This window comes from Nicotiana sylvestris, chromosome 9 (assembly GCF_000393655.2).
Source record: "Nicotiana sylvestris chromosome 9, ASM39365v2, whole genome shotgun sequence".
Classification (NCBI taxonomy): Eukaryota; Viridiplantae; Streptophyta; class Magnoliopsida; order Solanales; family Solanaceae; genus Nicotiana; species Nicotiana sylvestris.
Genome location: NC_091065.1, coordinates 16,877,536 through 16,899,655, shown reverse-complemented (window position 1 = coordinate 16,899,655; position 22,120 = coordinate 16,877,536). Strand labels below are relative to the sequence as shown.

General features: G+C 40.3%; 1 protein-coding gene across 1 annotated transcript; it reads left to right on the top strand.

Annotated features, from left to right (window-relative positions):
- Window positions 1-392: 392 nt before the first annotated feature.
- LOC138877274 (uncharacterized) lies at window positions 393-944 on the top strand. Its single transcript, XM_070156870.1, has one exon. It carries the CDS (start codon window positions 393-395, stop codon window positions 942-944), a length of 552 nt encoding a protein of 183 aa, XP_070012971.1.
- The last annotated feature ends 21,176 nt before the right edge of the window (window positions 945-22,120 follow it).

Here is a 22,120-nt window from a genome sequence, read left to right as displayed (position 1 = left end):
TGAATTTCTACTTTGTTCTTTCGCAGATGGCGAGAACACGCGCTTCCTCATTCACTGATCAACAGCCCGAGCTCCCAGCAGCATCTCCTACGAGGGGCATAGATCGAGGTCGTGCTAGAGGCCAAGGCAAGGGCAAAGCTCAGCCAAGAGCAGAAGCACCAGCGGTGAAGCCTTAGGTTGAGTTTGATGATGAGGTTCCAGCCCAGCCAATTCCGGTGGGCCCAACTAAGGTCCCAGAGGGGTTCATTGCTACCCCAGTACTCCAGGATGCTCTGGTCAGTCTAGTGGGCCTTATGGAGAGTGTCACCCAGGAAGGCTTGCTTCCTGTACCACTAGTCGTCTCTCAGGCTGGAGGAGGAGCCCAGACTCCTGCTACTCACACTCTAGAGCAGATGGATCCCCAGTTTCAGACTCCAGTAGCTCAGCCAGTTGGAGTAGTTCAGCCAGGTGTGGTAGCTCAGACCGGTAATGGTGCAGCTATGTCTGCTAATGCCTTGTGGAGATTGGACAGGTTTACCAAGCTCTTCACTACCACTTTCAGCGGTGCATCTTATGAGGATCCCCAAGATTATTTAGACAGTTGTCATGTGGTTCTCAAGAACATGGGGATAGTGGAGACCAATGTGGTCGACTTTGCTTCTTTTTGTTTGTCTGGATCCGCCAAGACTTGGTGGAGAGATTATTGTTTGGCTAGACCAGCTGGGTTGCCAGCTTTGACTTGGGATCAGTTTTCTCAACTATTTATGAAGAAATTTCTTCCTATCACTCAGAGGAAGAGCTATCGGAGGCAGTTTGAGCGTCTCCAGCAGGGTTCTATGGCTGTTACTCAGTACGAGACCAGGTTTATTGATTTGGCCCATCATGCCCTTCTTATACTTCTCACTGAGAGAGAGAGAGAGAGTGAGGAGGTTACTCATTCAGCCTATTTGACTTCAGGTGGTTAAGGAGACGGGGAGCGAGATTTCCTTTCAGGATGCGGCCAATGTGGATCGGAGGCTTGAGATGGTTTTATCATAGGAGGGTGGTTAGGGGTCTGATAAGAGGCCTCGTCATTCAGGCAAATTCAGTGGTACCTCGTCTGGAGGCAGGGATTCATATGGTAGAGGCCATCCTCTTAGTCCTTTTCAGTCAGCACTTTTGGTTTCTTACGGTACTTCAGGTGGCCATAGTTCTCTTATGCAGTATTCCGATCAGCAGTCCTACAGTACACCACTAGCTCTTATTAGTGCACCGCCGCTCCAGAGTTTTTGAGGTGGTCATTCAGGTCGTTAAGGTCAGCAGTCTCAGCAGCCGAGGGCTTGTTATACTTGTGGCGATATGGGACATATTGCTAGATTTTTCCCTCGAGCATTGAGTAGCTCTCAGCATCAAGGTTCCCGTGCCATGGTTCAAGCACCGAGTGTTCCATAACCCGCTCAACCAACTGGAGGTGGAGGTAGAGGTGGAGGTAGATGTATTAGTGGTGGAGGTCAGGCCGCTAGAGGTGGAGGCTAACCAGCAGTAGGTTGTCCCAGAGATGTAGTTAAGGTGATGGGGCCCAGCCCTGATGTTATGCTCTTCCAGCCAAGCCTGAGACTGAGGCTTCCGATGCAGTTATCATAGGTATTGTTCTGGTTTGTAGTAGAGATGTTTTAGTTCTATTTGATCCAGGATATACGTACGCCTATGTGTCATCTTATTTTGCACCGTATCTGGTCATGCCTAGTGATTCTTTGAGTGCTCATGTATATGTGTCTACACTGGTAGGTGATTCTATTGTGGTAGATCGTGTCCATCGTTCATGTATAGTTGTGATTGGGGGTCTCAAGACTCGTGTAGATTTGTTACTTTTGGATATGGTTGATTTTTATGTCATATTGGGGATGGACTGGTTATCACCTTACCACACTATCTTGGACTGTCATGCCAAGATTATGACCTTAACCTTGCTGGGGTTGCCTCGTTTAGAGTGGAGAAGGACTCTTGGTCATTCTACTCGTAGTGTTATCTCATATATAAAGGCTTGACATATAGTCGAGAAGGGTTGTTTGGCCTATTTGGCATATGTTCGTGATTCTAGTGCTGAGGTTCCTTCTATGGATTCTGTGCCTATTGTTCGTGAGTTTCCTGAGGTTTTTCCTTCAGACCTACCGAGTATGCCACCCGACAGGGATATTTACTTCTGAATTGAGTTGGATCTAGGCACTTAGCCCATTTCTATTCCGTCATATCGTATGGCCCCGCTGGAGTTGAAAGAATTGAAGGAGTAGTTGCAAGACTTGCTTGATAAAGGCTTCATTAGACCTAGTGTCTCGCCTTGGGGTGCGTCGGTGTTGTTTTTTAAGAAGAAGGACGAGTCGATGAGGATGTGTATAGATTACCGACAGTTGAACAAGGTTACAATCAAGAACAAGTATCCATTGCCGAGGATTGATGATTTGTTTGATCGGCTTTAGGGTGTCAAGGTATTTTTGAAGATTGATTTGAGATCTAGCTACCATCAGTTGAGGATTAGGGCATCCGATGTCCCTAAGACAGCTTTCCGCGCTCGGTACGGGCATTATGAGTTCTTAGTGATGTCATTTGGGTTGACAAATGCCCCAGCAGCTTTTATGGATTTGATGAACTGAGTGTTCAAGCCTTACTTGAATTCAATCGTGATAGTCTTAATTGATGATATTTTGATTTATTCCCCCAGTCGGGAGGAGCATGAGCAGCACCTGAGAGTGGTTCTTTAGACTTTGAGAGATAGTCAGTTGTATGCTAAGTTTTTGAAGTGCGAGTTTTGGTTGGGGTCAGTTGCTTTCTTGGGTCATGTTGTTTCAGTAGAGGGTATTCAGGTAGATCCAAAGAAGATAGAGGTAGTCAAGGACTGGCCTAGACCCGAATCAGCTACAAAAATCCAGAGTTTTTTAGGTTTGACAGGCTATTATCGTCGGTTTGTGGAGGGTTTTCATCTATTGTAGCCCCGATGACCAGGTTGACCCAGAAGGGTGCCCAGTTCAGGTGGTCGCACGAGTGTGAGGCAAGCTTTCAGAAGCTTAAGACAGCTTTGACTACGGCACCGGTGTTGGTTTTGCCCACATGTTCAGTGCCATATATAGTTTATAGTGACACATCTCGTATTGGACTTGGTGCGGTGTTGATGCAGGATGGCAAGGTCATTACTTATGTTTCACGATAGTTTAAGATTCATGAGAAGAACTATCCAGTCTATGATTTGGAGTTAGCAACCATTGTTCACGCATTGAAGATTTGGAGGCACTATCTGTATGGGATGTCATATGTGGTGTTCATGGATCACAAAAGTTTGCAATACTTATTCAAGCAGAAGGAGCTAAATTTGAGGTAGAGAAGGTGGTTGGAGTTACTGAAGGACTATGATATCACCATATTATACCATCCGGGAAAGGCCAATGTGGTGGCCGATGATTTGAGTAGGAAGTCAGCTAGTATGGACAGTCTTGCATATATTCCGGTTGGTGAGAGACCGCTTGCTCTGGATGTTCAGGCTTTGGCCAATCAGTTCGTGAGGTTGGATGTTTCTAAGCTCAGCTATGTGTTAGCCTACACAGTCGCTCGTTCTTCTTTATTAGAGCATATCCGAGATCGACAGTATGATGACCCTCATTTGTGTATCCTTAGGGACACGGTGCAACATGGAGGTGCCAAGTAGGTTACATTAGGAGATGATGGAGTTTTGAGGCTGCAGGGTCGAGTTTGTGTGCCTAATGTGGATGGGCTCCAAGAGTTGATTCTAGAGGAGGCCCACAGTTCCCGGTACTCTATTCATCCGGGCGTCGCTAAGATGTATCAGGATTTGTGGCAGCATTATTAGTGGAGGAGGATGAAGAAGGATATTGTTGCGTATGTGGCTCGGTGTTTGAATTATCAGCAAGTTAAGTACAAGCATTAGAGACATGGTGGTTTGTTCCAGAAGATTGAGATTCCTGAGTGGATGTGGGAGCGTATCACTATGGACTTCGTTGTTGGACTCCCACGAACTTACAGGAAGTTTGATGCAATGTGGGTTATTGTTGATAGGCTGACCAAGTCAGCATATTTCATTCCTGTGTCAATTTCCTATTCTTCTGAGAGGTTAGCTGAGATCTATATCCGAGAGATTGTTCGTCTTCATGGTGTGCCCGTGTCTATCATTTCGGACCGAGGTACGCAGTTTACTTCACATTTCTGGAGAGCAGTTCAGTGGTAGTTGGGCATACGGGTTGAGTTAAGCACAACATTTCATCCTTAGACAGATAGGCAGTCCGAGCGTACTATTCAGATTTTGGAGGTTATGCTCCGAGATTTTGTCATTGACATTGGAGGGTCGTGGGATCACTTCTTGACTTTAGCGGAGTTTGCCTATAACAACAGTTACCAGTCGAGCATCTAGATGGCTCTTTATAAGGCTTTATATGGTAGGCGATGTCGGTCACCGGTTGGATGGTTTGAGCTGGGAGAGGATCAGTTGTTGGGTACGGATCTAGTATGGGATGCCTTGGACAAGGTCAAGATTATTCAGGATAGGCTTAGTACAGCTCAGTCCAGGTAAAAGAGTTATGTCGACTGTAAGGTTCGTGATGTGGCATTCATGGTCGGCGAGCGGGTGTTGCTTCGGGTGTCGCCTATGAAGGGCGTAATGAGATTTGGAAAGAAGGGCAAGATTAGCCCTAGGTTCATTGTCCTGTTTGAGATTGTTGATCGAGTGGGAGAGGTGGCTTACAGACTTGCATTGCCACCGAGCTTATCAGTCGTGCATCCAGTGTTTCATGTGTCCAAGCTCCGAAAGTATCACGACGATCCATCCCACATGTTAGATTTAAGCACTGTCCAGTTGGAAGGACTTGTCCTATGAGGAGGAGCCGGTAGTTATTCTAGACTGGCAGGTTCGTCAGTTGAGATCGAAAAGTTTCCCTTCTATTTGTGTTCAGTGGAGAGGTCATCCTGTTGAGGCATCGACCTAGGAGTCCAAGTCCAATATGCAGAGCCGTTATCCCCATTTTTTCTTCGACTCAGGTACTTCCTTTTTATGTTCGTTCGAGGACGAACAGTTGTTTTAGAGGTGGAGAATGTGATGACCCAAAAGGTCATCACTTGTTTTAGAAATAAATTCTATGTTCCGAGGCCTTAAAACCTCCTTTTTATCTCACCTCGATTTGCATGCATAGTCCGGGCGTGTATCCGGAAAGCCATTTTGTGAAAATCTGTGAAAATAATGAATTTTGCTTTTAAAATGAATATAGGTTGACTTCGATCAATATTTTGGGTAAACAGACCCAGAACCGTGATTTGACGGTCCCGGAGGGTCCGTAGGAAAATATGGGACTTGGGCGTATGCCAATCGAATTTCGAGGTCCCAAGCCTGAGAAATGAATTTTTGAAGAAACGTTTTTAGCTGAAATTGTAGAGTTTTTGGAAAAATTGAATGTAATTGAATTTGATGGTATCGGGCCTGTATTTTGGTTCGGGAGCCTAGTACAGTTCTTATATGTGATTTAAGTCAAGCCTGTAAAATTTGGTAAGAAACAGACTTGAAATGACGTGAATCGGACCTTCAGTTGTTAAATTTTGAACTTAAGAGTTCATGCGATTTTTCTTTAATTTTGATGCTAAATTCATAGTTATTGATGTTATTTTGATGATTTGATCGCACGAGCAAGTTTGTATGATGTTTTTGGACTTGCGTGCATGTTTGGTTTGGAGCCCTGAGGGCTCGGTTGAGTTTTGGATAGGCCACAGAGTGAAGTTTGGACTTAGGAAATTGCTGGTATGTTGCAGGCCTGCAGGCTTCGCCAAATGCGAGCCCGCAAATGCGATCTTTATCGCAAATGCGAAGATGGCTCGGGCTGCCCTGGTCGCAAATGCAACATAATTATCGCAAAAGCGATATCGCAATTGCGAAGGGTCCCTAGCAAATACAAAGTGGACTGGATTCCTTCAGTGTCGCAAATACGACAAGATCTTATACTATGATTAATGTGACTCCGTTTGTATTGTTCATACCTTATGTGATGATTTCTATTGTTGAAAAATGCTTGTGGAAGTAATATTGGTATTCGAATATTGAAGAGTGTTGGCTCAAGTTATAAAATGATTTGTGGAAGTATAATTGTCAATTGAACATTATAGAGTATTGGCTCAAATTGTGAATTGAGTTGTGAGGTAAATGTTAAAAAGAAAAGAGGATTATGATATTGTCTCCCTTGCCGGGATATTGTTGTTTTAGTGTTATCTCCCTTGCCAGGATGTTATTGTTTTGGTATTGTTTCCCTTGCCGGGATATGATTGTTGTACTATTATTCCCTTACCGGGATTTTTATTGTGATTTTATTTATTCCCTTGCCCTTATTGCATTGTGATTGTTGTTTGGGTAAGGAAGAGTGTTAAAGCACGAAGGATGATGTCGTGCATGATTTTTGTGAGAGAGTGTTAAAGCACGAAGGGTGATGTCGTGTATGATATTTGTAAGAGAGTGTTAATGCACGAAGGGTGATATCGTGCCGCACGATGTACAATTCCGTGCCTTTATATGAGTGATAATGCATGAAGGATCATTCCGCGTCATGATTATGTAAGGTAAAAGCACGAAGGGTGATGCCGTGCACTTGTCTTTGATTTTCCTGATTTCTATTGATAATTGAGTTATGGTGTTCTTTACATTCAACTATTGGTTTCGGTTGCTACTTGTTGTTCCCCGCAGCATGATTTCCCTTTCCTATCTTTAATTGTAAAAGTTTGCTTTTATTTTCCGCTGTATATGATTTAACAGCACAGGTTTATTTGGTAGTCTGGTCCTAGCCTCGTCACTACTTTGCCGAGGTTAGGCTAGGCACTTACCAGCACATGGGGTCGGTTGTGCTGATACTACACTCTGTATTGTATGCAGATCCTGGTACTGGAGCTTACGGACCTTAGCTTTGGGTTGCTGCCTTCAGTCCATTTGGAGATCTGAGGTAGTCCTGCAGGCGTCTGCAGGCCTTGGCGTCACCTTCTATCCTTTCATCCTGTTTCATTTATGTATTTCAAAGACAGTGTTGTATTTATTTTTCGGACCCTTATTTGTAGTATTCCTAGACCGTCTATGAAATTGTGACACAAGTTTTGGGTAGTTTATGTTTAAGGATTTGTATTGGAAATATTTAAATGGTTATATTCTATTCTTTCGCTTATTAAATTCCGTTGTTTACATAATGTTGGTTCATAATTGTTAAAGGATTAAAATGGGAAAAAGGTAAATAATTCAAATGGTTGGCTTGCCTAGCTTTCACTAGTAGCCGTCATCACGACTCCCGAGGGTGAGAAATCCGGGTCATGACAATTAATAATATATTAAAATAATCCAAAATGATCATCGGCCACTTAAAGTAATATTTTCTTTTGAAAAAAAATTATTTTTGGCCACCTAAAACTTTTCGAGTTCGTTATTAATTAAGCAAATGAAAAACTAATTTTGTCATATTACATGTATGTCAAAAATCTAAATTCTAGTTGATATGAAAGGGTAAAAGAGTAATCTAGGGTTGGGGAATGGGGATTATATTTAATAGTTATTTTAGCTTTTACTTTTTTAAAATAATAAATATTTAATAGTTATTTAATTTAAATTTAATAACTTTTTAGCCCACCGGCCGGCCCAGGCCCAACCTTAGTCAAGCCTCAAGGGCTAGTGGGCTAACTTGGGCCGGGCTTATAAGCCTCTGTTTTAAATGGGCTAAAAAAGCCACCCCAAACCTATCCAAGTAGCGGGATGGGTTGGGCTGGTCTCACGGACCAAGGCCATTTTGGCGGCTCTAAATTAAAGGTATTAACCGAACGGGCTGGTTCGGGCTGGACACGAAAAAAATAGCTCATCCGATTATTGTTCCGGGCTGTTAGTGGGCTGGGGGTTCCGGGCTAGTAATGGGCTGGGAATTTTTGGGTTTTGGTAGGCCCGTCCGGATTCGGGCTTAATGGGGCCGAACCGAGCCGGGTTACTGACGAACGCAAAACCGACGTATAAACTTAGGCTCACTAGTTGAATATAGTATAGAAAATTATCGTATCTACAGGGATTGGATTTAAACAGTATTTTCGTAGCTTCTAGTTTTAATTGCTATCCAAGATGATTAACACTTTATAGTTGTATGATTTAAAACTAAAATTTACTAAAAGTCTAAATTATTGGCTAATGACAATCACAACAAGAGTAAGCAAAGAAGATATCAATGAGAGAAAATAGGGGTTGATTGGATAGGTGCAAGGTACTTGTTTAGGAATCAACTCTAGTTACTTCAATCTATAGTTCAAGTGAGTCTCTCGAATTCACTCTATTATTAGTTTGAATGTTCAGTAGAAACTCCTCTCTCGATTAAGTCTCAACCTCACAATATAAACTAAGTTAGGCTCAGTGAAGATATGCAAGAATTCGTAGTGGGTTAATCTTTAGGAGAACCTCTTTCGATTATCCTTCTAAATAGGTCTAAACATTAATTCAACTAGTCTCTTTTTCGATAACTAAGAAGAATCAACGAATTCAACCAACAAGATAATGCAAAACACCACAAATTAGCCTCTTTCGATTACATAAGCATGTGAATAAATATGCAACCATAAAAATACCTAAAACGATTCAATACATAAAACTAGAGTTACTATCTACAAAAAATTCTCAAAACACCAAATCCATCAATCCCTACGGAATAATTACTCTATGGATATGGAGAAATTCATCAAAAGTAAGTTTAAGTCAAAGAAAAACATAAACATCCAAACCCTTGTCTTGGGTGAGAATGAATGGTGAAATCCTTGTGCTCTTGCTTCTCCCTCCTCTTCTTAGCTTCCTTAGGTCTAAATTATGTCAAAAGTCCTCCAAATACCGTGTTTCCATGCATATATACCAAGTAAGGTCGGAAAACAAATACACCTTTTCCTATGCAAAAAAAGGACACTTTTCCCGGACAGGACGTGCGTGGCCGCGCACTTGGTCGCGCACTTTTCACACTTGCTGCCCCATATGCACGGTCAGTTCGCGGCTGCGCACTTTTCACCCTGTTCTGTTAGAAATATGAAGAAACATAAAACATAAAAGTTGTAGCCCTTTGAATTATCTTTCCAACAATATATTGTGTAGCCCAATGGAGTTCTTAACAAAGAGTTATGTGTATTTTACTAGACAGTGCATAATATGCCTACTCGATTCTTTGTTTCGTTGCACTATCATCCGTTGATCCCCGAACACGATCCTGGCTTAATTTCTTGGGCTTTTACTTAGACTTCAAAGCTCCAAATCACTTGAATTCATTCCATAATATCTACATGGCTCAGAATCACTCCTACAAGGCATAAAACATACAATTAGAGCAAAACACTAGCGATTAAAGCTCAAATTCAACTAAGGTGTATTAAATTGGAGTGCAAAAAGCGACTAAAACATGAGATTATAGCCTACCATCAGTTACTTTTTTTTAGTATATTTTTTGTTCATATTCAATTTGATATTTAAGTGTTTTCAAACTTTTAAGGCTTAGAATTAAGGCTTAAAATTAAACTTTTAAACTTTAAAATTAAATTTTAAAATTGAAATTTGAATTATAAAATTTGAAAATTAAAATTAAGTGGCTACATAAAATTATTTTATAAGACCAATATGTAAGGATCAAACTTCAAAGGCTTTCATTTCATATTTTCATTGCATAATAATACTTCAAATTAACTTGTCTAATACACTAACACAATAAGCTTAAATAAGTCTAACAAATTTAAAATAACACAAATTGTCTCAAATCAACTTAAAATACGAATTGGTGGAGGACACTCAAGACAACCCTTGATATGCCTCCTTAAACTAGCTGTGCCTTCCCCCCTTTCGACGAACATTAAAGACTAGACCACAGTTCTTACACTGAACTTTGCGAACCTTTTGATTTTCTTCTACCACCTCAAAGTGTTCCCAAACATGTGAGGGCACTCAAGAAGTACGGTGCATGATTTAACTTGAACCTAACAAAAATGGTAACCACACTTCACTTGATAATTATAATATTGTAGTGGCTACCATAAATAATTGATAAACTTGAAATATTAATTAATTGAGAACTTGAGAGCAATAAGCAATTCAATAATCAAAAGGGAATTGACAGAGAAATAGAGTAGAAGAAGAGAGCAAGTTGTGGGAAAAGATGAAGAAGAGGGGAGCTATTTATAGTTATTAAAAGGCTAAGAATGTAATTTATCAATTATTAGGGGATGAAGGGGCTATTTTAGTAAGGAGATAGGCCGAAATGGCTAAAAGTGCAAAAAATGGCAGTTGCCTAACGGTCATTTTTTATTTTGACCGTTGGAAACGGTCAGAATTTAAAATAAAAAAAATTACAACATAAACTAGGCTGGACCGGGCTGGAAGGGTTAGCGAGCTAGCCGGATTCCGGTGCACCGGTAGCAAAAAAGGCCCGACTGTTGATACCCAATTTTTCCCTGTATACTTTTTTATAAATGCAAAATACTTTCAAAATAGCATATGTATGCAAATATAAGTGTGTCCAAATGTTTTAGTATTTTTCCTAATTTTTTAAAGATTTTTTAATCAATTTATTGCCCTATTTTAGCAGTACAAAAACCAATAATTATTCCTCCAATTATCATTTTGGTGATTAACTTATTTAATTCTCATATTTATACCAAAATATAGTTAAGGTAATTTTTACAAATTTTTTTAGTATTTTTAAAGCTAAATTGCAAAATTTGTAATTTCAGCCTATTGTAAGATTTAATTGCGTTTATAATTAAAAAATTAATTCCAGTATTTTTTACTTAATATTTATACATTATTAATTAGTTTGGTACCTTTAATTTATTTCCAGAAATCATTTACTATTTTTTATAAAATGAAAAGGGGAAAAGTGGCTATTTAAATACTAGCCCTATTTCATTTCAGTTGTAGCCCAAATCAACCCCCCAATTCAACCCAGTTGCAATTTTAAATTACCCGACCCCTGACCCGTTTATCCAACACGCCCGGCTCCCCTTTTTATCCAGGTCGTTGATCAAAATGATCAAAATGATCAACGGCCACGATTCTACCTTTCCTTTTTTAATTCACAAACACCCCAACCCTAAAATCATTTTCATTCACCCGCCACCTCTGAAACCCCTCTCCTCTCTCAAACTCTCTCGAACCTTCCCTAACCCTAGCCGCCTCTCATCATCTTCTACCTCGAAACCCACCGGAAACCATGGCTTCCCAAGCTGTGAGGGCCCTATACTCACCTCCCCTTGCTCTTACACACCTGATACCTAAAGATTTGAGGCCAGGCCTCGAAGGTTTGCACCCAGACCTCTGCCGATTCAAGGTTTCAGAGTCATCGCCGGCTTTGCTCCGGCGTACCATGGTGTTTTAAGCCTAGTTTTGACCTCTCCAACTCAGATCGGTGACCTTTTCAAAGCCTTTCTCATTTCTAGGGTTCTTCTGAAACCCTAACCCTTTGAGGTTCTCTCCGATCTCTTTAGATCCATTGTGTATCTATGCTCTCTTTGAGTTTTCAAACGATCTCCCTAACTTTTCTTTCGAAAATTACATTTTTCAAAGTCTTTCTTTTACGATTTAGGGTTTTCTGAAAATGCTTAAGTGTTTCTCTGACTTTCTTTTACTTTTCTTTTGTGTGTATTTGCCTCTACTGTGTTCTATTTTTTCCTTCTACCATGTATGTTCTTCTACTGTGCTTTCTATATTTCGTTCTTGTATGTTCTTCTACTATGCTTTCTATACTATGTTCTTGTATACTTTTCTACTATGTCCTGCTATTTTCTTCTACTATGTTCTGGTATGTTTCACCTACTGTATTCTTCTATCGTGTTCTTAAGTGTTCTTACTATTTTTCTTCTATTAAACTTTGTTTAAGTTTCTTTTAAAAGGATCTTCTTAAGCATACTTTCTTCTACTGTTCTTATCAGTCTTTTCTCATCATGTTTCAAATTAGTTTCTTTACTCTGTTTGCCTTGAACCCCTCTACTGTATTTACATGTTATTAATGAGTTCTGTTGCTGGAAGAAGCATGTTAGAAGTTTCAGTTTTTTCTGAAACCTCTAAACATGTTTTGATTCGACTACTTGCCTCCTCATCTCTGTACTTGATTCAAGGTGGAAACCCTAGAATTTGGGGGTTCTGCCGAGGTTTGAATGAACTAGGGTTTTATTTTAGAACCCTTAACTCTTTCATACTGACTTTGAGTCTCTGAACTAACTCATACAATGCTGAACCTTTTGCTAAACTCTTCTACAATGGATTTTTCAACTGATTTACACGACAGTCTTCTTTCATGCTCACATGCTCCTTATATATGATGAATTTTCCTCTAAATGGTTTTCAAATTTGCAATTAGGGCAAACTTCCTTCTGAATATAGCTTGATTGATTTCTTTCCATCTTTTACCGATTTCCTCTGTTACTCGACTTAAGTAAAACCCTTCTTCATCTTTTCTGACTTGGTTCATTCATACCAAATCTCAGACCTTGTGATTTACTTGCTATTAATTGACTCCCTTACCTTATTTGCACAAACCGTATACTGTCAAAACCCTGTCCTTAAATAACCTTTATGTATTTTCCCTCAATTGCATGCTTTACACAAAGTGTTTATTCAATTCCTTTCCTTAAAATGTTTTACTCGTTTTGAATCTGAATCCCTTAATTAAGGGAAGCCTTGTGTAATTGATTGACAATCATTTTTCAAACTATTTTCTTACCTTATTTCTGCTTGCTTTCTACACTATAAAAGGCACGACCCTTTTCACAAAACACACACTTCAGACTTCACAATTTCACAATCTCTTCTGAACTCACACTTACAGTATTCTGTCTTCCTGTTTGCACTTTGGGTTTTACAAGACTACTGCTTTTTCTACTTATTTCTTCGAAACTGATATGTCCTGATTTAAGTTTCAGCATCACCCCAATGTGTTTACTTACACTCTTTGTATCCATGTCTACTTTATTATTTTCTGTAGAGTTCGACATTTAGCTTAGTAATGCCTATGTTCTACTGCCTGTTTTTGTTGTGAATCTTTGATCCCTATCCCATTACCCCTATGTGTTTGTAAATTGTGGCTTAGGGCATGGCAATATGAGTTGTTGTCCATGAACTGAGCTTTGAATTAATGGGGTCTTAACCTCTAAACAGGCTAGAGGGAGTGCCAACACATCCCATTGCTGGGTATGCCCATCAGCCTGCTTTTCTTGTGCTCTCGCAATCCCCCATTCCATATATCCCTATTGTACTGTTTCCCTTCCCTTTTTCCCCTTTCAGAATTCTGCACTTGCACTCTCTCCTAGTCTCTAAGTTCTTCCCCCCTCTTATGAGCCTTGCCTTGGGACCTTGAGTTCCCTCTGAACTTGGACACCTGAGGGCCGGACCTTCCACACTACACTTTGGCTTAATATGGCGATACATTTGGATGTAAGCACTGCCCGGAGTTCTTATGAAACTCTTAGGGAACTCTGACACACCCAAGTGGTAGAAAGGCTTTGAAACATGATCTTTGGAGTTGGTTTACTCCATACTTCAGACAGGAAGTTTGAATCGGCTCTCCTTGATTGTAATTTTCAACTTCTGATGTATTTTCGTTACTTTATTTTTCTGGACTGTAATAACTTTGTAATAAACTATTGGGATGGCTGGTGAAAAAGGGGGGAATAACTATGTATGTAAAAGGGGTAGATATCCTGCTCATAGGGAATTTCTGATCTCTACATATCACATAATATCCTGCCTATGGGAATTCTGCACTTTCATATGTAGATACTATGCCTATAAGGAATTTAGCATTCATATGGATATCCTACCTATAGTTAAATTTCTACATCTCTCATATAGATACCATGCTCATAGTTAACTGGAAATCTGAATCCTGCATATGCATCTGTCACTAGGCAAACCTGTTTATAGGGCTTAAATAACTAACTGTATCTAGATATCATGTTCATAGGCTTAAACGAAGTACAACATTTAGATGCCATGCCTATAGGATTTTTGCACTCTTGCTATGTCTGTAAAAGTTTCCAAACTCGACAACACATAGAAATCATGCCTATAGGAGCTTTAATCGAATCTGAATCGCTTCATTTGCTTATAAGTTTAAAACCAATCACAAATGACTTGTGCTCTTTTGCTAAAACTCACCTTTCTTTAATAACAAACGATTTTTTTTCTTAAACCAGTATGTATTCATGTTTACTTCATTATTTCTGGAATCAGTAGATATCATGCCTATAGGGTCTTCGTCTAACACTTAGGCAAGCCATAGGGTGAAAGTTTATAAACTGAATCAGATTTTATATGCTACAACTAGCAGGCAGGCCTGATTCGAGCTTCTTATCTGAACTATGTAATAAATCAGTCTGCCTCTACCCTTTAAGTTTTAATCAGACCTTAAACAGTACATGCAAGTCATGCTACATTATTTGCTTTCTTTGGTTTAAAGGAGGTCTATTTGAGCCCTTTTATTTGTTTATATGCTTTCCCCAAACTTGCTATATATGTTTTGTTTGTCGCCTTAGTATTTTACCTTTTGAAACCACAAATAAGCCCAATACCTCCTCCCTCTAAGATTAGTAGTCCCTAGTGCCTCCGGGGCTGATAGAATTGGGTCGGGTAATAGCATGCAATAAGTAAACGAGACCATTCCGCGCTTTAATACCTTAACAGGGTGGGAAAGAGTAGATATGGATATGATGACCATGCAATAACATCACGTGTAGCCCCTCACTGAGGAGTGATTACTGGATGTTGTGTGGGGTGATCCATATTATTAATAAACTTAGGACCCTCCTTTCTTTTGTTTTTTTTTGTTTCTTTTAAATCTTTTTAAACCATTTCTTTTAAGAAAATCAACTCTTTTAGTTCTTTTTCTTACTTTTGTTTATTACGTGAAAACCCTCCTCTTATTTGAAGCTTTTATTTGTCTATGTGTTGTTCGTACTTAAAGTCATAATAATAGCTTGGTCGGGAACCACACTAGTGGATCTTGAGGGGTGCCTAACACTTTCCCCTTGAGATAATTTCAAGCCCTTACCCAATCTCTGGTTGTTCAAATCAAACCTTCCCTAGTGTCCTAATGCACTCAAATCATTAGGTGACGACTCTTCACTTCAAACCCAATTCCCGAAAGGGAACGAGTTGTATTCCCAAATGTCATAAACCCGATTTCGCGAGGAAAAGGGGGCGTGACAGCGTGGCGACTCTGCTGGGGATGACTTTTGAGCTTTTACCATTTCTGACTATTATTGTGATTTATGCTTCTTTATGCGCAATTATTTGTTTATTTCTTTTAAGCATTCAATTTTCTTTTCGATTGCAAAGCTGACTTGCCTTTTTGTTTCTTTTCCTTTACTGCTTTCCTTTACCACCTCTTTAAATTATGAAAAACTATTGTATTTACAGTTTTCCTAATGTGCAAATACGTGACAACCTGCTTTCATTTTTGCATAACCATGCTCAACATCATATTCCACTCGTGTCAAACAAAATGCCATATCAACGATTATAATGAGTGGTTGCGCTCTTCTAATATTATCACCAATAAATCCGAAAAAGGCATATTTACGGTAAAACTAGTCAATCAACGGTGTAGTCGACGATTCCGTGCCTTTCTCCCTTGAGTTGTCTGCTCAAGGGTACCAGTCTAAAACCCCATAGAAACCTTACTCTGTTTAACTATGCATGCATCATGGTCAAACCTAGCCAAGTCAGTTATGTTGTCCGCATAATGACTCTTTAAGATGTCCTTGTCCAAAGTCCACTGGGTTTCCCTAAAACCCAAACAGACACTATCACATTCTGTGCATTTATTTGGAGAACTAAATTTTTTTATGCCAATTATTGATATTTAAATAGCCAAGTCTGGTAGGGGTAGGGTTTTAACCCTTTTGTTTTATAGAAAATGAAGAACGAGGTCCCCAACTTCGGTATGGTTAGCATACCCTCACTCTTGCTAGACTGGTGTAGGAGTCTTCCATCAAATGACCAAATCAACGAGTGGAAAGAGAGGGCCACCAAAGCTAGCGAAAAGTTGGAATATCTAGAGTACAGTCTGCTGGAATTGGAAGGGAAAGTGAGGAAGAGAGTCACCGACTACCGGAACGCTGAAGGAAACGAAGGAGAACACATGGCAAAGACATTTCTACTGGTGAACCTATGCGAGCTGGAGGATTTGATTAACGAGAGCATTCAAACTGAGGAAGGTCCTGCTGGGACCAAATAGATAGGAATTTGTTTTTTCTCTTTATGAATGTAATAAGGCCAATGACCACTAGTGACATTTTATTTCCTGTTATTTAGCTTCGTTTTGGGATTCTTCTACTTTTATTAATAAAATGAGGCATTTAGCATTCTATGTTCTCCAAATCAACTTGTCTCTAGGCCTACCTCAGGCACAAGAGGTTTCCCAAATTAGGACACGATTTACATTCTTGCACTATGTGTTTAAATTTTTTCTTATAATTCGCACTGACTTGTTACCTTTTTTGTTTTTACTTTTGTTTTATTTATTCCCCTCCCCAAAGGTTAGTTCGTGCACTCTGGCATCATCATTAAATTCTACAAGATCCAAAGGCCCTTCCATACAGGCAGTGAGCAGAGGAGCATGCCTCAACAATTGGACCATCAGAACCACCAAAGCCCGGAAATCCTCGGGCATTACTATTACATATCTTGATAAACCAATGGTTGTGACATGCAACGAGACAACGCAACAAACAGACATATATTTAGAGAAAGATGATATACCGGAAGAGATTGTTAAAGAGGTTAAAAATTTTGAGAACAGACCTAAGTCCAACCTGGACGAGACTAAGATTGTTAACCTGGGAGATGTAGAAAATATCAAAGAAACTCAGATCAGCGTTCATTTGTCACCGTCAGAAAAGGAAGAATACACAGAATTTCTGAAGGCATATGAGGATATATTCGCCTGGTCATATGATGACATGACTGGTTTGAGCATATCTATTGTGGCCCACAAATTGCCAACTGATCCGACATGTCCACCGGTAAAATAGAAGCTCAGAAGGTTTAAACCCGACATGAGCCTGAAAATCAAGGAAGAAGTCACTAAGCAGGTCAAAGCTAAGGTCCTCAGGGTAGTAGAATATCCGACATGATTAGCCAATATTGTGCAGGTGCCAAAGAAGGATGGGAAGGTCAGAGTCTGTGTCGACTACCGGGATCTCAATCGGGCCAATCCAAAGGATGGCTTCCCCTTGCCGAACATATACATCCTGATTGACAATTACGCCAAGCATGAGTTGCAATCATTTGTAGATTGTTTCGCTGGATGGATGAAGAAGATGCTGAGAAAACGGTCTTCATTACGCCGTGGGGAATGTACTGTTACAAGATGATGTCGTTTGGGTTAAAGAATGCAGGGTCCACCTACATAAGGGCCATGACTACCATCTTCCATGATATGATACACAATGAGATAGAGTTGTACGTAGATGATATTATTATCAAGTCCAAGAAAGCCACTGATCAAATGGAAGATTTGAGGAAATTCTTCAATAGACTGCGAAGGTACAACCTGAAACTGAATCCCGCAAAGTGTGCATTCGGGGTTCCTGCTGGAAAGCTACTTGGGTTCATTGTGAGTCACCGAGGGATAGAACTGGATCCATCTAAGGTCAAAGCTATTCAAGAACTGTCACCGCCAAAGAACAAGAAGGACGTAATGAGCTTCTTGGGAGACTTAACTACATCAGCCGGTTCATAGCACGATCTACGGTCATCTGTGAGCCGATCTTTAAGATGTTGAAGAAGGACGCCGCTACCACATGGACTGATGATTGCCAAAAAGATTTCGAAAAAATCAAGGAATACCTATCAATACCACCAGTCTTAGTTCTGCCTGAGCCGGGTAGACCTCTATTACTCTACCTTGCAATATTGGATGGAGCGTTCGGTTGTGTTCTGGGGCAGCATGATGAAACGAGGAGGAAGGAGCAGGCCATCTATTACCTCAGTAAGAAGTTCACCCTGTACGAGGCTCAATATTCTCTGTTAGAGCACACCTGTTGTGCTTTGACTTGGGTATCTCAGAAGTTGATGCACAACTTCTGTGCTTATACTACATATCTTATATCAATAATAGATCCCTTGAAGTACATCTTTCAGAAGCCCATGCCCACTGGCAAGCTGGCCAAGTGGCAAATCCTGTTGAGTCAATTTGACATTGTCTACGTGACTCAGAAAGCAATCAAAGAATAGGCACTAACAGATCACCTTGCTGAAAATCCCGTGGACGGAGAATACGAACCCCTGAAAACATATTTTCCTGATGAAGAGGTATCATTCATAGGAGAAGACATTGCAGAATCCTATGACAGTTGGAGAATGTTTTTCGATGGAGCAGCAAATTTCAAAGGAGTTGGCATAGGAGCAGTCCTAGTATTAGAAACCGGTCAGCATTATCCGGTATCTGCCAAGCTCAGGTTCCCATGCACCAACAATATGGCTGAGTACTAAGCCTGCATCTTAGCGCTCAAGATGGCCATTGACATGAACATCTAAGAGTTGCTAGTAATTGGGGATTCAGACTTGCTTATACATCAAGTCCGAGAAGAATGGGCGAACAAGAACGCCAAAATACTTCCTTATCTGCATCATGTACAGGAGTTGAGAAAGAGGTTCACAAAGACAGAATTCCAACATGTTCCCAGGGTCCATAATGAATTCGCCGATGCACTGGCTACCCTATCATCCATGATACAACATCCAGACAAGAATTTCATTGATCTCGTTCCGGTAAAGATCCATAATCAGCCTGCTTACTGTGCTCATGTCGAAGAAGAAGCAGACGGAAAGCCTTGGTTTCATGATATCAAGGAATACTTGGCAAAAAGAGAATACCCAGAACTCGCAAACGCTACTCAGAAGCGCACACTTCGGAGGTTATCCAACAATTTCTTTCACACCGGAGGAATCCTGTACAGGAGGATTCCTGATTTGGGATTGCTAAGGTGTGTCAACGCAAAGGAAGCATCCATGCTATTAGAGGAAATTCATGCAGGGACTTGCGGTCCACATATGAATGGCTTTGTTTTAGAAAAGAAAATACTCCGAGCTGGTTACTTTTGGATAACTATGGAAACAAACTGCATCCAGTATGTCCGAAAGTGGCATCGCTGCCAGATACATGTATACATGATAAAGGTGCCTCCAAATGAGCTTAATGCAACAAGCTCGCCGTGTCCGTTCGTCGCCTGGGGAATGGATGTTATCGGACCAATCGAACCTGCCGCATCAAACAGGCACAAGTTTATCCTAGTAGCAGTTGATTATTTCACCAAATGGGTTGAAGCAGCATCTTACAGAGCAGTGACTAAGAAAGTCATGGCAGATTTTGTCCGCGACCGTATCGTTTGCCATCGGGATCCTTGAGTCAATTGTCACTGATAACGGTTCCAACATCAATAGTGACCTGATGAAAGTCATGTGTGAAACCTTTAAGATCAAACACAAGAATTCTACAGCCTACAGACCTTAGATGAACGGAGCCGTAGAAGCCACCAATAAGAATATCAAGAAGATATTGAGGAAAATAATAGAGAAGCATAAACAGTGGCACGAGAAGTTATCATTTGCTTTATTGGGGTACCGCACCACAGACCGCACATCAATTGGGGCAACCCCTATATGCTGGTCTACGATACAGAGGCAGTCATTCCCTCTGAGGTAGAAATTTCTTCCTTAAGGATCATACAAGAAGCAGAGCTCGACGACGCAGAATGGGTGAAGAGTCATTACGAGCAACTAGCTCTTTTAGACGGAAAGAGAATGAATGCAGTTTGCCACGGTCAGCTCTATCAGAACAGAATGTCCAGAGCCTTCAATAAAAGAGTCAAGCTTAGACAATTCACACCGGGACAGCTGGTGTTAAAGAAAAAATTTTTGCATCAAGATAAAGCCAAAGGGAAATTCCCTCCCAATTGGCAGGGTCCGTACATGGTTTACCGGGTTCTTACAGGAGGAGCCCTCGTACTTGTAGAAATGAACGGAGAAGTTTGGCCAAAGCCGATCAATTCAGACGCAGTCAAGCGATACTATGTATAATCTTTATGTTTTCCTTATATGATGTAATTTGAATTACGCCTGACCTGATTCCCGTTTAATAGGGGATACTTAGGCAGCCCTATGGGTTCGGTCACAATTCAATAAAATTTCCATTTCCCCCGCTATTGGAAACTAGGGCAGAATTTTAAGGAGGACCCTCAAAATTCCAAAGTCAATTCCAGCCATTCGTCAGAAGCAACAGCCGTCAGAAGCAACAGCCCAGTAAACTGGGGCAGAATTTTAAGGAGGGCCCTCAAAATTTTGGAGCAAGAGAAGTTGCAATGTCTTGAACCACGTCGCAGTCGTCGGTTCATCTAAAGAAAACTATTCTCGATTATGTATCTATACTATATTTTTTACTAAATCATGCATGTCTGTTACCAAAATTGCTCTGTTTAGCAACGCTACCCCAATGATACGCAAACAAGAGCCGAGCATGTCGACGGGAATACGAACTAACCTTTCCCCTTTGCAAAACTCACGATTTTTCTTTGGATGCAGGTACCCAAGTCGCAAAATCATCGAATATACAACTCATACTTTTCAGGAACACAACTCTCAGAACTATTACACATATTCACGGTCGCTATCCGCGCACAATATCCCCAGTAGCCACAATATCGCAATCAGCTATCAGCTAAGAAATTTTATTACTATTCACCTTTTATTTCCTGCATTGCATAAGGCTACCATTATGCCTTCCGAGACTAAGCTCTGTCTCCATCTGCATTCTCTGCATTGCATAAGGCTACTATTATGCCTTCCGAGGTTAAGCTCTACCTCCATCTTGCATGGCTGAAAGATCGCCATTTTACTTACATCTTGCATTGGCTGAAAGATCGCCACTTTATTTACATATTGCATCAGCTGAAAGATCGCCACTGCATTTATATCTTGCATCGGCTGAAAGATCGCCACTTTATTTATATCTTGCATGGCTGAAAGATCGCCACCTTATTTACATTTGCATTAGCTGAAAGATCGCCACCTACTGCATTTCATAGGCTGAAAGATCGCTGAATCATCCAAGGGCGTCATTGTTCGGAGGCACCATTTTCATAGCCCGAGAACGCCATGTCATGGCCTGAGGACCCCTTTTATCTTTTGCATATCATTATTGAAAGGCGTCATAGTTCGGAGGCATCATTCTCATGGCCCGAGAGCACCACTTCATGGCCTGCGAATCCTTATTATACACTTCATGGCTCAGGACATCATGGTCTGAGGACGTCATTCTAACCGTCCAAAGACAACATTTCATGGTCCAACGGGAACTTGCATCATGTTTAAATTTCCGCACAACATATTGTTCATTTGCAGGTAAACCGGCGAGCAACGACCATCCCAGCAGGAGCAATCCCGCTCCAGTTCCCGCAACCCTATTAGACTATTACCATCCATCCTAGCCCAAATATCGCGTACGTCTCGGAAAATCTCCATCGGCATATTCCGCCAACAGATCCTGAACTACATATGGACTGATTTCTGTAAGATCAGGGATATGTAGGCAGTTCAGGAGCTAGAGCTCGGTCAAAATCTTCAAACTATTCCGTTTGGTCAAAATTGGTCATCATATATTTACCCGATAACTCTTTCATCCTTCCCAGGTAAAGAGGGGCAGTTGTTGATACCTTTCCCTGTATATTTTTTATAAATGAAAAATACTTTCAAAATATCATATGTATGCATATATAAGTGTTTCCAGATGTTTTAGTATTTTTCCTAATTTTTTAAAGATTTTTAAAACAATTTATTGCCCAATTTTAGCAGTACAAAAACCAATAATTATTCCTCAAATTATCATTTTGGTGATTAACTTATTTTATTCTCATATTTATACCAAAATAAAGTTAAGGTAATTTTCACACATTTTTACAAATTTATTTAGTATTTTTAAAGCTAAATTGCATATAATTGCAATTTCAGCCTATTGTAAGATTTAATTGTGTTTATAATTAAAAAATTGATTCTAGTATTTTTTATTTAATATTTATAAATTATTAATTAGTGTGGTACCTTTAATTTATTTCCAGAAATCATTTACTATTTTTTATAAAATGA